Source organism: Mercenaria mercenaria, unplaced genomic scaffold (genome assembly GCF_021730395.1).
Source record: "Mercenaria mercenaria strain notata unplaced genomic scaffold, MADL_Memer_1 contig_1458, whole genome shotgun sequence".
NCBI classification, from domain to species: Eukaryota; Metazoa; Mollusca; class Bivalvia; order Venerida; family Veneridae; genus Mercenaria; species Mercenaria mercenaria.
In genome coordinates, this window is record NW_026459433.1 from 1 (window position 1) to 14,791 (window position 14,791).

General features: G+C 36.6%; 1 protein-coding gene across 1 annotated transcript; it reads left to right on the forward strand.

Moving 5' to 3' along the window:
• The first annotated feature begins 3,316 nt into the window (after positions 1-3,316).
• LOC128551654 (uncharacterized) lies at positions 3,317-13,868 on the forward strand. The gene is made up of 11 exons (XM_053532552.1): positions 3,317-3,331; positions 4,260-4,403; positions 4,938-4,957; positions 5,107-5,213; positions 5,877-6,013; positions 6,520-6,636; positions 10,977-11,011; positions 11,848-11,959; positions 12,655-12,846; positions 13,171-13,315; positions 13,753-13,868. Exons 1-11 carry the CDS (start codon positions 3,317-3,319, stop codon positions 13,866-13,868), a joined length of 1,140 nt encoding a protein of 379 aa, XP_053388527.1.
• The last annotated feature ends 923 nt before the right edge of the window (positions 13,869-14,791 follow it).

Below are 14,791 nucleotides of genomic sequence, written 5' to 3' on the forward strand. Positions count from 1 at the left end.
CCCCCCTAGATAGAGTAGAGATAGAAGTATGTGATAGAGATAGAGAGATAGAGAGAGCAGATAGAAGATAGTATGAAGAAAGAGAGAGAGAAAGATAGAGAGCAAGAGAGAGATTGTTAGAGAGAGATAGAGTCTTAGAGAGAGAGTAGAGTCAGAAAGAGAGAGCAGAGAAGAGTAGATAAAGTTACAGATAGAGAGAGAAGAAAGCCTCCCTCCCAGAGATAGAGAGAGAGCCAGCCCCAGCTCGATCGAGCCAGTTAAGAGGATAGTTAGTAGAGAGAAGAGTGAGAGAGAAGAAGAGAAGATAGTGATAGTAGATAGCAGAAGATTATGAGATTAGTAGGAGAATGAGAGAGAAGATAAGAGAGTAGAAGATTATAGAGATTGATAGAGCAAGATAGGAGAGAAGAGAAGATAGTTTTAGATAGATAGAAGTTACGAAGAGAATAGAGAGTTAGAGTAGAGATTAGAGAGTAGTAGATAGTAGAGAGATAGATGAGATATTTAAAAGGGGAAAATGTCAGGTGAGATAGAAGAGTTGAAGAGTGAGTGAAGAGAGATAGTTTAGTAGAGAAACAGTAGTAGTAGTTGTAGTTGAGAAGGTAGTTAGAAGTAGATAGCAAGAGATAGAGAGAAGAGAGAGAGAGAAGATTAGAAGGATGAGAGAGTATGAGTTAGAGAAGAGATTAGAAGATAGTAGTAGAAGATAGATAATTAGATTGAGATTAGAAGGAGAGAGTATAAGATAGAGTCTAAGAGATAGAGATAGAGTACTAGAGAGAGAAAGCAAGATAGAGAGTTTTAAGATTAGATTAGTAGAGAAAGAGAGTAGAGAAGAGAGAGAGTAGTAGTTTAGAGATAAGAGAGCAGAGTAAGAGAGAAGAGTATAGAGAGAGAGCTAGAGAGAGAGATAGAAGAGAGTAGCTTAGAGATAGAGAGATGAGAGTAGAAAGAGAGAATAAGATAGAGGGAGAGATAGAGACTAGAAAGAGAGGAGAGAGGTAGAGAGAGAGAAGAGTAGAATAAAGAAAGTAGTGAGATAATAGGAGAGAGTAGATAGAGATAGAGATTGATAATTCTATTAGAGAGAGAAGATAGTAGAAGTAGAGTAAAGAAGATATGAGAGATAGTAGAGAAGTAGGAGTAGAGAGAAGAGAGAGAGAGGATAGATAGATAGAAGGAGAGAAGAGTAAGAGAGAAGAGTAGAGGGGGGGGGAAAAAAAGGGGTGATAGTAGAGAGATAGAGAGTTAGTTAATGATGAGTAGATAATGTGATAGATAGACGAAGAGAGTAGAGATAGATAGAGACGAAGAGATAGAAGATTTAGAGAAGAGAGAAAGATTAGAGAGATTGAAAGTAAAGTGAGAGAAGAAGAGTAGATAGAAGGAGAGGAGCAGATAGGTTAGATAGTAGATAGAAGATTGAGAGAGAGTAAGAGAGAGAAGAGAAGAAGAGTGCAGAAGTTAGAAGAAGTTAGAGCGCTTAGAGAAGATTTAGATGAGAGAGTAGAGTAGATAGATAGAGAGAGAGAGAGAAAAAGGGAAAAAAAGATAAGATAGAGTAGAAGAGAGAGAGTAAGAGTAAGTAGAGTAGAGAGAGAGATGAAGATAAAGTAGATTAGAGGAGATAGGGTAGTTAGAGAGGAAGATTAAGAGATAGATAGAGATAAGAGATAGTAGAGATAGTGAGAGAAGTAGAGATAGAGAAGAGATAGAAGATGAGTAGAGTCAGAAAGAGATAGAGTTAGAGAGAGAGTGCAGTTAGATAGAGATCCAGTAGATAGAGAGATTGAGAGAGTTAGAGAAGAGGACAGTTGTTAGAGATTAAGAAGAGAGAGAGAGTTAGAAGAGTAGAAGAAGGATAGAGAGTGAGATAGAGAGAGAGAGATTAGAGATAAGAGTAGATTATTAGATAGTTAGAGAGAGTTAGAGTGAGTAGAGAGAGATTAAAGAGAGAGAGAGTTAGAAAGGTAGAAAGGAGAAGTATTTAGAAGAAGTGAGAAGATAAGAGATAGATAGAATAGAGATAGAAGGAGAGATAGTAGCGATAGTGAAGATAGAAGAGAGATATAAGATTAGAGTAGGAGAGAGAGAGAGTAGTAGATAGAGAGAGATTCAGAAGAGATTAAGAGATATTTAGAGAGAGATAGCGAGAAGATAGAGATTGTGATAGAGAGAGAGTTGAAGTAGGATTAGGAAAAGAGGGTAGTGAGATAGAGAGAGAGTTGTAGAGATCAGATAGAGAGAGAGAGAGATAGAGAGAAGAAGGATAGAGATAGTAAGAGAGCAGTTTGAGAATCTAGAGAGAGAGAGAGAGAAAGAAAGAGAGAGAGGAGATTAGAGAGAGAAGAGTAAAGAGTAGATAGATATAGAAGATGATGTTAGAGAGAGAGATAAGTATGAGATAGAGTGTAGAGATAAGAGAGTGAGAGTAGATTAGAGTAAGAGGATGAGAGAGAGAGAGGTAAGAAGATAGAAGGAGATAAATAGTAGAGATAGAAGAGTAAGATAAGATTAGAGAGAAGAGAGAGGAAGATAAGAAAGAGATAGAGAGAGAGTAGATAGAGAGAGCTGAAGATAGACAGAGGAGTTAGCAGAAGAGAGATAATAGATAGAGAAGATAGAAGGAAGAAAGAAGTAGAGATAGTGTAGAGGAAAGAAGAGGAGAGTAGATTAGAGACGAGAGGAGAGAATCAGATTTCTTTGAGTTAAGAGAGAGTCAAAGAAGATTAGAGAAGAAGTAGAGAGAAAGAGTGATAGAGTAAACAGTAGAGAAGAGAGTTAGAGAGAAGAGAAATTTAAGAGATAGTAGTACCTCACAGATAGAGAGAGTAAGAAGAGAAGAGAAGATAGAGTAGAAGAGAGAAGAGAGAGATAGAAGATTAGAGAGAAGATAGAGTTAGGAGATGAGAGTAGAGAGAGGAGAGATAGAGAGGAGAGCAGATAATGTTGATTAGAGATGAGAGAATTAGAGAGAGAGTAGAGTAGAAGAAGCAGTTAAGAGTTAAGTTAGAGAGTTAGAAGAGTGACGAGAGAGAGAGAAGATAGAGGAGAAGAAGAGAGAGAGAAGGAGAAGAGTATTTAAGAGAGCCATAGAGAGAGAGAGAGATAGAGAGAGAGAGAGAAGATTGAGTGAGAAGTAAGTAGATAGTAGAAGATATAGATAGAAGGGTAGAGAGAGAGAGATTAAGAAGAGGTTGAAGAGAGTAAGTGAGAGTAGATAGAGAGAAGATTAGAGAAGTAGAAGAGATAGAAGAGAGAGAAGTAGAGAAGAAGATAGAGAGAGAGCTAGAGAGAGTAGGATAAGAGTAGAGAGATGAGAGAAGAGAGAGTAAGATAGATTAGTGAAAGGAGTTAGATTTAGTCGATGTAGTAGTAGATAAGAGAGAGATAAGATAGATTAGAGAAAGAAGAAGATAGATTTAGATAGAGAGAGATTAGAGGTATGAGAAGATTAGATCAAAAGAGATAAGAGAAGAAGAGACAGAAGAGATAGTTGAGATAGATAGAGAGAGAAGAAGAAGATAGAGATAAGTAGATAGTTAGAGATAAAAAGAGATAGAGAAGAGAGTTTAGAAGTAGATTAGAGCAGATAAGGAGATAGAGATAGAGAGAGAGAGAGAGTAGATAAGAGAGAGAGATAGAAGAGAGAGATTAGAGAGAGAAGAGGAGAAGTAGAGTAGTAGATAAGAAGAGAGTAGAAGATAGAGAGAGAGGTAGGAGAAAGAGAGATAGAGTAGAAGAGATAGATAGAGATAGAGGAGAGGGTGGAGAGATAAAAGAGGAGTAGAAGTTAAGAGAGAAGAGAAGTAGTAGAGAGTGCTAATAGAGACGAAGAGTAGTTAGAGTGTAAGAATAGAGTAGATAGATAGAGAGAGTAGAGAGAAGAGAGTAAAAGAAGAGAGAGAGATAGAGATAGATTAGATATAGTAGAAGAGTAGAAGAGATAGAGAGAGTAGGAGAGAGGAGAGTAGAGTAGATTAGTTGAAGATAGAGACAAGATTAGAGGAGATAGAAAGATTATGATAGATAGAAAGAGAGAGAGATGATAGTAGATAGATAGAGAGAGAAAGAAGAGAAGAGAGAGTTATAGAATAGAGAGAGAGTAAGAGATGATGAGTAGTGTGAGAAGTAGAAGATAGAGATTGATAGAGAAGATAGGAGAGAGAGAAAGAGATAGGAAAGAGAGAGAGTTAGAGAGATAGAGAGAAGTTAGAGCATAGAGTAGTAGAGATAGTATAGTTAGATTAAGATAGTAGAGATTAGAGAGAGAGCTTAGAGAGAGAGAGAGATTAGAGAGAGAGAGAAGAGGAGAGGTAGAGATAGATAGAGAGATAGAGAGAGTAGAGAGAAGCAGAAGTTTGATTAGAAGAGAAGAGATAAAGAAAGAAGTAGATAAGAGAGTAGAGATTAGTAGAAGATTTAGAGAAGAGATAAGATAGATAGAGAAGATAAGATTAAGTTAGAGAGATAGAATAGAGAGAGATAGGAGATAGTGAGAGATATAAGATTAGAGACGTAGTTAGATAGTAATTAAGTAGAGTTTAGAGTATAAAGTTTAGAGAGAGAGAGAGATTAGAGAGAGATAGATTTAGAGAGAGAGTAAAGAGAAGTGAGTTAGATTAGTAGTGGATAGTAGAGAAGAAGAGATAAAGAGAAGTGATTAAGAAGAGTCGAGATAGATAGAAAGAGTAGAGATAGATAGAGTAGAGTAGAGAAGAGTAGGTAGATTGAGATAGAGGGGATTGGATTGAAAGTGTTAGTAGGTAGAGAGATAGAGAGAGATTGAGAGAGAGTTTAGCAGAAGTAGAAGTCACATAGAATAAGAGAGAAAGTAGAGTAGAGATAGAGAGAGAGATAATAGATAGAGAGAGATAGTGTGAAAGAGAAGTAGGAGATTAGAAAGTGTAGAGTAGTGAGAGTAGAGAGAAGAATAGAGAGAGAGAAAGAGAAGAGAGTGAGTAGAGATTATAGAGAGATATTTTTTAGGGATAAGAAGAGAGAGCAGCAGTAGAGTAGATTAGTGAGTAAGAGGTATTAGAGAGAGAGAGAGAGATTAGAGTAGAGAGATAGTGAAGAGTAGAGATTAAGTAGATAGTAGATTAGAGAGAAAGAGCAGAAGAGTAGTAGAGAGAAGATAGAAGAGAGAGGAGAGTTAGCGGATAAAGATATAGAAGAAGAGAGAGATAGAGAGATTAGAGAGATTAGTAGAAGTAGAGATTAGATTAGTAGCAGATGAGTAAGAGAGATAGAGAGACGTTGAAGAGAATAGTAGAGAGTAGGAGATTAGAAGATAGATTTTAGATTGAGTAGAGAGATTTAGATAGAGAGTAGAGTATAGAAAGTAGGAGATAGTAAGAGAAGAGTAGAGTTGTGAGAGTAAGTAGTGTTATTAGATTAGAGAGTAGTGACAGTTAGTGTAGATAGTAGTAGAGTGACAGAAGACAGAGAGAGAGATTTAGAGAGAGAGATAGAGAGAGAAGAGATAGGAATTAGAGATAACAGTAGATAGAGAGATAGATAGCCTCCAGAGAGAAGATAGAGAGAGATAGAGAGTGTAAAGAGAGATTTAGAGATAGAGATAGCAGAATGAGATAAGGAGAGTTTAGATAGTTGGGAGAAGATAGAGATAAGTTAGATAGTTAGTAGAGAAGTGTAGAGAGAGATAGATTTAGAGTAGTAGATAGGAAGGAGAGTAGATAGTAGATTAAGTAGAAGATTTGTTAGTAATGAAGAGATAGAATAGATAGAGGAGATAGAGAAGTAGAGAGGTAGTAGAGAAGGCAGAGAGATAGAGAGAGAGAAGAGAAGAGCATAATAGAGAGAGAGAGAAGTAAGAGTTAGAGAGAGAAGAAGAGAATAGAGAGATAGAATAGAGAAAGATAGAGTAGTTAATAGAGAGAAGCAGAGAAGAGAAGAGTTAGTCGAGAAGATAGATGAGAGAGAGAGAGATCAGTTTGTAGATAGAAGAGAGAAGGAGATAGAGATAGAGATAAGAGAGAGAAGAGATAGAGTAGAAGAGATTTAAGAGAAGAAGAGTAGAGAGAGAAGTAGAGAGAGAGAGAGAAAGAGAGATAGTAGATAAATGAGATAGAGAAGTAGAAGAAGAGAAAGATAGAGAGAGATTAGAGAAGATAGAAAGAGTTTAGAGAGAGAGAGAGAGAGAGATAGAGAAGAGAGAGAGTGAAGAAGATAGAGAGTAAGAGAGTAAGAAGTAAGATAGAGAGAGTAGAAAGAAGATAGTAGTAGAGAGTTAGAGAGAAGAGAGATAGAGAGAGAAGATAAGAGATAGAGAGAGTAGAGTTAGATAGAGATGGAGAGTTAAGAGTTAGAGCTGAGAGATAGAGCCAAGTTTAGTAGAGAGAGAGAGAAAATAGAGATAAGAAGATTAGAGAGTAGGAGATAGTAGTGAGAGGAGGTAGTTTAAGATAGATAGTGAAGTGAGATAGTTAGATAGAAGAGATAGATAGTTAAGATTAGAGTATGATAGAGTATGATAGTAGTAGTTAGTAGATTTAGAGGAGGAGAGTAGAGAAGAAGAGGAGAGAGAGAGAGATAGATAGAGTAGAGTGTAGAAGAGATAGAGAGAGTGAGATAGAGAGAGAGAGAAGAGAGAGAGAGAGAGAGATAGAAGAAGTTAGATAAGGTGATCAGTAGAGAAAGAGAGAATCAGAAGAGAGAGAGAGAGAAGAGATAGAGAGAGGAGAGAAGAGATAGAGAAGAGATAGAGTGAGAGAGAGTAGAGCAGAAGGAAGTAAGAGTAGAGAGTGAGTGTAGAGATAGTTAGAAGAGATTTGATAGTAGAGTAGAGAGAAAGAGAGAGATAGAGAGATAGAGGTATAGAGAGATACATGAGAGATAGTGAGAGAGAAGAGAAGAGTTAGTTAGAGAGTAGTAGAGTATAGATAGATAGTAGAGAGAAGGATAGTTGATTAAAGAGAGAGAGATAGCAGATGAGAAGTAGAGATAGAGAGATAAAGTGAGAGAAAGAGATGAAGAGAGATAGGAGAGAGAGTAGATAGAGATGATAGAAGTAGTTAGATTAGAGAGAGACAGAGTGAAGATAGAAGAGAGAGAGAGAGAAAGAGAAGAAGTAGAGAGAGAAGGGGGGGCCTGGGGATATTTAAAAGGTAGAGATGTAGTGATAAGAGAGAGAGAGAAGATAGAGAGAGAGAGATAGAAAGAGATTAGAGTAGAGAGAGAGAGAGTAGAATGGATAGATCATTAGAGAGAGAAGATTAGAGTAGAGAGAGTTAGAGATAAAAGAGAGTAGAGATATAGAGACTTGTTGAAGAGAGAGATAGTTGATTTGAGAGGTAGAGATTGATAGAAGAGATTAAGAGAAGAGAGAGATAAGAGATGAGTTAGAGAAGAGAAGAGAGAGTTAAGAGAGAGAAAGAGTAGTAGGAGATTTAGAGATAGAGAGAGATAGAGAGATAGTAGTGATCGTGATATGTAGTGATAGAGATTAGAGAGAAGTGTGATTTAGTAGTTAAAGACCTATTAGAGAGAGAGAGAGTAGAGAGAGTACAGAAGTAGTAGAGATGAGAGAAGATCGATAGAGATTTAGAGAGAAGAAGTTAGAAGATTCAGAAGTAGAGTAGAGAGTAGAGAAGATTAGAAGTGAGAGAAGAGTTAGAGTGCCAGTGTGACGAAAGATAGAGGATAGGAAGATAGGAGAGTAAGAGAGAAGAGAGAGAGATAAGTGAGATAGATAGATAGAGAAGATTGTAGAGTTAGTGGTTTGAGATTGAGGAGTAGATAGAGTGAAAGAGTGAGTTGAAGAGAGATGAGAAGATTTAGAAGAGATAGAAGGATAGAGTTTGAAGATGAGATAGAAAGAGAAGAAGTAGATAGTGAGAGAGTAGAGATTAAGTTGAGAGCAGAAAGAACGCCCAAGTAGATAAAGAGAAGAGAAGATAGGGAAAGTAGATAGCAGTGATTAGAGAAGAAGATAAGAGTAGTGATTAGAGTAGTAGAAGATTAGATAGAGAGAAGAGAAGATAGTGAGAGAGAAGATTTTAGTTAAGAAGTAAGAGAGAAAGATTTCAGTAGTTAGTAGAAAGTAGAGCAGAGAGATAGAGGATAGAGTAGTAGATAGAGATAGATAGAGAGTGTTAGTAGAGAGAGATAGAGAAGATAAAAGAGATCAAGAGAGTTGAAGAGATAATAGAGATAGAGAGGAGATATAGATTAGAGAGAGAAGAGATAGATAGAAGTAGTCAGTAAGCAGATAGAGAGAGAGAGAGATAGATATGATAGAGTAGAGAGTAGTGATTTGAGGAGAAGGGTAGAAGAAGAGTGAGCAGTAGAAGAAGAATTGCGAGAGAGTGAGTAGCTAGAAGAGAAGTAGAGAAGTAGATTGAGAGATAGATAGAGTAGAGAGTAGAGTATTAAGAGAAGTAGATTAAGGAGAGTAGGTAAAGTTGTTTAGAGTAAGAGAGTTTGTGTGAGAAGAGGTAGATAGAGAAGTAGAGAGAGAGAGAGAGAGATTGAAAGATAATGAGATAGCAGAGATAGAGTAGAGAATTGATAGAGAAGATAGAAAGTAGATAGATAGAGATCTGAAGAAGAGAAAGAGATAAATAGAAGAGAAGTGGATAGTGATAGGAGAAGTTAGTAAAGAGTATAGAAAGAGAGAGTAGTAGAGAATAAGAGATTTTAGATAAGAGATTTGAAGAAGAGATAGGTAGATAAAGAGAGAGATTAGAGATAAAGAAGATAGATAGTTAGAAGAGAGAGAAGAGGAGTAAGAAGAGATAGAGAAGTTAAGTAAGAGGAGAGAAGAGGAGCAGAGATAGAGAGAAGTAGACACAGTAGCAGATATATGTTGTGATAGGAAGATGCAGGGTAGTCACTTATTCCCCACGAGATTATAGAGCACACAACTAGCTCCTCCAATCCCATCAGTGTGTTGGTTCACTCGTCCCCACAGCACTATTTAGGAATCCCCCAGAGTCAGCCCCAGCCCCTCCGAATACCTACAAGGCCCCCACCAGAACCCCCCATAGTACCTAGATTAGGATAGCCTGACCCCAGCAATAGAAGTAACAGTCAGCTCGCATAGTAGACCAATCTCAGAACCAGCACCCAGACAGACGATAGCTCGCCTCGATAGCCCTCGCCTCCCCCAGATCCCCCTAGTACGCACCAGCCTAGTGCTAGCCAGAAGATCCCAGACAGATGGACGAGCCCAGTTAGATAGCAGAGCCCCTAGGAGAGATAGATAGCAGAAGGATAGATAGAAGTAGTTAGTTAGATAGATTAGAGTAGAAGATAGAGCAGTAGATTGGAGATAGAGAGAGTAGTGTAGAATGATAGAAAGAGAAGTTAAGAAGAGAGTAGTAGAGAATTTAGAAGATTATAGAGAAGAGAAGAGTTAGTAGAGATAGAATAGAGAGTTAGATAGTAAGAGGTGATCTAGAGAGATTAGAGAGGTACCAGAGTTTAGAAGATAGAGTATTAGAGAAGAAGAGATAGAGAGAGAGAGGATAGGAAGAGGAAAGCGAGAGTGAATTGAAGAAGTAGAGATCAGATAGTAGATAGAAGGGTAGAAGAAGAATAGTTAAAGATAGGATAGAGTATGTGAGAGAGAAGAGATAGTGATTATATAGAAGATAGAAGATCAAGTAAGAGATAGGAGAGCGAGAGTAGAGAAGATTAGATTAGAGTTTAGACTTTAAGAGAGAAGTTTAGAGATTTTAGAGAGAGGAAGATAGAGGAGAAGTGAGAGTAGAGAGAGAGAGAGATTAGTAGATTAGAGTATTAGTTAGTAAGAAGAGAGAAGAGAGAGAGAAGAAGAAGAGAGCTAGTGTAGATTGAAAGAAGTAGGAGAGAGATTAGTAGAGTAGAGTTAGTAGATAGTAGAGATTAGTAGAGTTTAGAGATATAGATAGAGAGAAGAGAAGTTAGAAGAGATTAGATAAGATTTGAGATAGAAGAGAGAGTAGAGATATAGAGTTCGTTTAGAGAGATCGTAGTTTTAGAGTAGTTAGAATTTAGTAGTAAGAGTTAGAAAAGGAGAGATAGAAGTAGGAGATTAGTAGAGATTTAGATTTAGAGAGAAGTAGTAAGTAGAAGAAGTAGATTTTAGAGAAGATATTGTTTAGATAGATAAGTAGAGAAGATAGATAGGAAGCTGTAGAGAATAGATTAGAAAGTTAGAGATAGAGAGTAGAATAGAAGATAGAGAAGATAGAAGAGGAGAGAGTAGAGATAGAGGAGTAGATTTAGATAGTTGAGTAGATGTAGAAGAAGAGATAAGAAGTTTAGTAAGATAGAAGAGATGAAGTAGTAGAGAGAATAGTTTTGAGAGATAACGTCTAGGATAGAGAGAGAGAGATTAGAGAAGATAGATTTTAGAAGAAATAGAAATGTTAGAAGAGTCGAGTATAGAAGAGAGGAGTTACGATAGTAGAAGAAGAAGATCTAGAGAGGAGATTAGATAGTTAGATAGTAGAGTAGAAGTAGATTTGTCTCTCGTGAAAGTTAGAGAGAGAGATAGTAGTAGAGATTTAGTTGATTATGAGAGAGGTAAGAGATAAGAGAGGAATAGTAGTATAGAGTAGATAGAAGTAGTTAGATAGATAGATTAGAGAATAGAGATCTAGAAGATATGAGATAGTAGAAGTGATTAGAGAAGAAGAAGAAGATAGAGTAGAAGATAGTAGTAGAGAGATTAGTTTATTAGTAGAGTAGAGAGTTGAGAGAGAGAGTAGAGTAGAGAAGAAGTAGAAGAGTAGAAGTATATAGAGTTAGAATGAAGGATTTTAGATAGAAGATAGAAGAGATTAGAAGAAGAGTAGAAGAAGAGGAGAGAAGTAAGGAGATGAGAGAAGGAGGATAGAAGATAGAAGAGAGAGAGTTAGATATAGGAGAAGGGTAAGGGGAGGAAATTAGGTAATAGAGTTTAGCAATTAGGTGAGAAAGTATAGTAAATATGAAGTAGGAAGGATGATAACATAAGTATCTTTTAGGTAGAAGGGGACAAGAAGGAAGTTAGTGAAGGAAAGTTAAAGGGGAGAGGAGGATAGAGTAGTAGATTAGTAAGATGACTTAAGAAGGTAAGTTTTTAGAGGAGATAGGTAAGTTAATCTAGGTAGAAAGAGAAAGAGTAGAAGTTTTTTACTATAGGTTAGGAAAAGATTAAGGAAAGTAGAGATTAAGGTGAGGTATAAGGGAATAGAGAAAAATATGAAGGATAGAGAAGCAGTAAAAGTAGAAGGAAAGAGAAAAAGAGTCTAGGGAGGTTTTAGAAAAGAGAGAAAGAAGGGAGATATTTAAATTTAAGAGAATAAGGAAAAGGAGGAGGAAAAGGAAGGGGGGTATAGGCAGGGTGGGGAAAAAAAATTTAAAGGGAGATTTAAAGAGAATTTTATTAAAGTTAAAAGGGAGGATTTTAAATTAGGAATAAGAAAGAAGTGACGATAGATATATATATAGAGGAGGTTTAAAAGAGAATAGAAGGATAATAAAGAAGGTATAAGGAATAAGAGAAAGGAAGGAGAATTTAGGGGAGAGGTATAGAGAAGGTAATAGAAGGGGAGTAAAGGGAGCAGAAGAGGGCTAAGAGAAGATTTAGGTAAAGAAGAACATGAAATATAAGAAGAAAACGAGGAAAGGGGAGGTAAATAAGGAGTAAGGGAATGGGGGAAGGTTAGAATAGGATAATATTAATAAGGAGATTATTATTTAAGAGTTAGGTTAAGGGAATACAATTAAAAGTAAAAGGTATCTCAACGAAAAGGAAGGGTTAGAAAAAATTAGTATATAGGTGGGGAGAAATAATTAGAGGTTTAGGGGAATAGATAAGGGGGAGGGTTAGGTAGAATTATTAAAATAAAAAAGAGGAAAAGGGAAGGGGAAATTAGAGAAGATAAGGGAAGAAAAGAAAGAGAGGAGAGGGAAGGTAGGAATTAACAAAAGTAGGAAAAGGATTAAGAAAAGGGTTAAAGAAGAGGCAAGATAACATTAAAGTAAGAAGAAGGGAGAGTAGATAGAAAAAGGTTATAAGGAGAGGAAGGGGTAGATATAAGGAAGTAAAGGGCAAAATATTAATAGAGGGTAGGATGAAAATAGGAGGTATCATAGAGAGAGTAGAGTAAGGGTAGCAAAAAGAGTAAGAAGAGGAGTAAAGATAGATAAATTAGGGAAAAGTAAAAGTATATAGTAAAAGGGAGTTAAAATAGGAGAAAAGGATTTAGGATAGGGTAATATTAGGGTTTATGAAAAAGATAGAGAGGAAAATTAGAGAGGGGGTAGAAGTTAGAATTATATGATAGGAGAAGAAAAGGTAGTACACTTTAAGAAGAATAAATTTTTAGTTGAAAGTTAGGAGAGAAGAGAAGAGAGGGGAGGGGGTAAAGGGGGGAAATAGAGATTAAGAATTATAGGAGATAATAGGAAAGGTGGTAGGAAAGGAGGAGGGGTAATAGGAGGATAGTTAGGTAGAAAGGAGTAGAAAGGTATAAATGAAGGTTTTAGGTAGGGAGGGAAAGTAGGTAGAAAAGAAAGATAGATATTAGAATTAAGAAGAAATAGGAGGAAAGATAGGTAATAGAGGAGGATAGAAGAGAAGAAGATGAGTAGAGAAAGAGAGAAGAAAGAAGAAGAGAAGTGAGAGGAAGAGAGAGAAGAATATAGAAGAAGAGATAGAAGATAGAGAGAAAAGAGAAGAGAGTAAAGGAGATAGAGAAGAGTAGAAGAGTAGAAGAGTTAGAAGAGAAGAGAAGAAGAGAGAGAAGAGTAAATAGAAGAAGAGATAGAAAGAAAGTAGAGAAGATAGAAGATAAGAATATATTAGAAGAGAAGAGTAGAAGAAAGAGAATAGAGAAAAGAAATAGAGAAGTAGAAGAGATAAAAGAAAAGAAGAAGAAGAGAATAGAAAAGTAGAGAGAAGAGTAGAAGGAGAGAAAAGAGAAGAATAGAGATAGAAAGAAGAGTAGAAAAGAGAGAATAGAAAAGAAGAGTAGAAGAAAGTAGAATGAGAAGAAGAGAAAGAAGTAGAAAGAGAAAGAAGAGAAGAGAGTAAGAGAAAGTTAGAGTAAGATAGAAAAGATAGAAGAAGAGTAGAGAAGAGAGAAGAGAAGAGAGAAAGATAGAGAGAAAGAGAGAGAGAGAAGAAAGAGGAAAGAGTAAGAAGAAGAGAAGAGAAGATTAGAGAGAGAGTAGGGAGAGATAGAAAGAGAAGAGAAGAAGAATAGAGGAAGTAGAAAGAGAGAGAAAGAGAATAAGAGAGAAGATAGAGAGAAAGAAGATAAAAAGATAGAGAGAGTAGAGAGTAAGAAGAGAAGAGAAAGAATAGAAAAAAGAAAAGGTAGAAGGATAAAGAATTAGTAAAGAGTAGAGAAAAAGAGAAAGATAAAGAGATAGAAGTAAAGAAGATAGAGAAGTAGAAGAGAAGAAGAAGTGAGTGAGAAGAGAGAAGAGAGTAAAGTAGAGGAAGAGATAGAGAGGAGAGAAGAGAAGAAATAGATAGAGAAAGAAGAGTAGAAAGTAGAAAGAAGAGAGAGAATTAGTAAGAAGAAGAAAGAAGATAGAGAAGAAGAAAGAAGTAGAGATAGAGAAGTAGAGAGAAGAGAGAAGAATAGAAATGAGAAGTTAAGAAAGAGTAGAAAGTAGTAGAGTAAGGAGAAAGAGAGGAAGAGAAGGGGTAGAGGAAAAGGAAGTAGAGAGAAGGGGTAGAGAGGAAAGAAGAGTTAGAGAGAGTAGAAAGAGAAGGAAAAGAGAGTAGAGAAGGTAGAGAATGAGTAGAAGGAGAGAGGGAAGTGAAGAATAGAGAAAGAGTAGAGAGAGGTAGAGAAGAAGAAAAGGAGAAGAGTAGAGGTAGAAGAGAAAAGAAAGAAGAAGAAAGAGAAGAAGAGATTTAGAGTAAGGAGAAAGAAAAGAGTAGAAGAGTAGAAGAAAGTAAAGGAGAGAGTTAGAAAAGAGAAAGAAAGGAGGATTAAGAAAGAGTAGAAGAGAGGAGAGAGAAGTAGAGAGATATAAGAGTTTATAGAGTATAGAGTAAGAGAGAGGATAGAAGAGAAGAGATAGAAAAGAGAGAGAGGGAGGGAAGAAGAGTTAAGAGAGGAGAATATAGAGGAAGAGAAGAGAGGTAGAGGAAGGAGCATTGATAGAGAGTAAGGAGAAGAGAGTAGAAGAAAGAGTAGTGAAGGAGAAGAGAGGAGTGAGAAAGAAGAAAGAAGTAGAGGAGAAAAGGGTTTAGAGTAGAAAGGAGAGAGAGAAGGAGTTAGAGAGGAGAAGAAGGAGTAGTAGGAGAGAAGAGAGAGTTTAAGAAGTAGTAGAGTAAGGTTAAGTAGAGTAGTAAAAAGAGAGAGGAGGTAGAAAAAGGGAGAGAGAGAAGGAGAAGAGAGGAAGAGTAGAGAGGTTAGAAGAATTAGAAAAGAGTGAAGAGAAGAGGAAGGAAAGAGGAAAGTGAGAGGAGAGAAATAAGTAGAAGAAGAAGTAAGAAGAGAGAAAGAGAGAGAGTAGTAAGGAAAGAAGAGTAAGAGAAGAAAGGAGATTTAGAAAGAGAGTTGGAGAAGAGAGGAGAAATGATGAGTAGAAGGTAGAGAGTAGAGTGAGGAAGGAGAGTAAAGGAAGAAAGAAGAGGAAGAGAGGAGAGAGAGATAGAGAAATTTTGAAGAGAGAGAGAGGGGGGGGGGGGGGGGGGGGGGGGGAGGGGGGGGGGGGGGGGGGGGGGGGGGGGGGGGGGGGAAAAAAAAAAAAAAAAAAAAAAAAAAAAAAAAAAAAAAAAAAAAAAAAAAAAAAAAAAAAAAAAAAAAAAAAAAAAAAAAAAAAAAGGGAGGGA

Coding starts and splice junctions, on each gene's coding strand:
- LOC128551654 (XM_053532552.1), top strand. Junction 6,014..6,519: donor TAAGAGAGAGAAGAGATAGA/GTAGAAGAGATT, acceptor TAGTAGATTTAG/AGGAGGAGAGTAGAGAAGAA. Junction 11,960..12,654: donor AGAAAAGGGTTAAAGAAGAG/GCAAGATAACAT, acceptor AAGAAGAGATAG/AAGATAGAGAGAAAAGAGAA.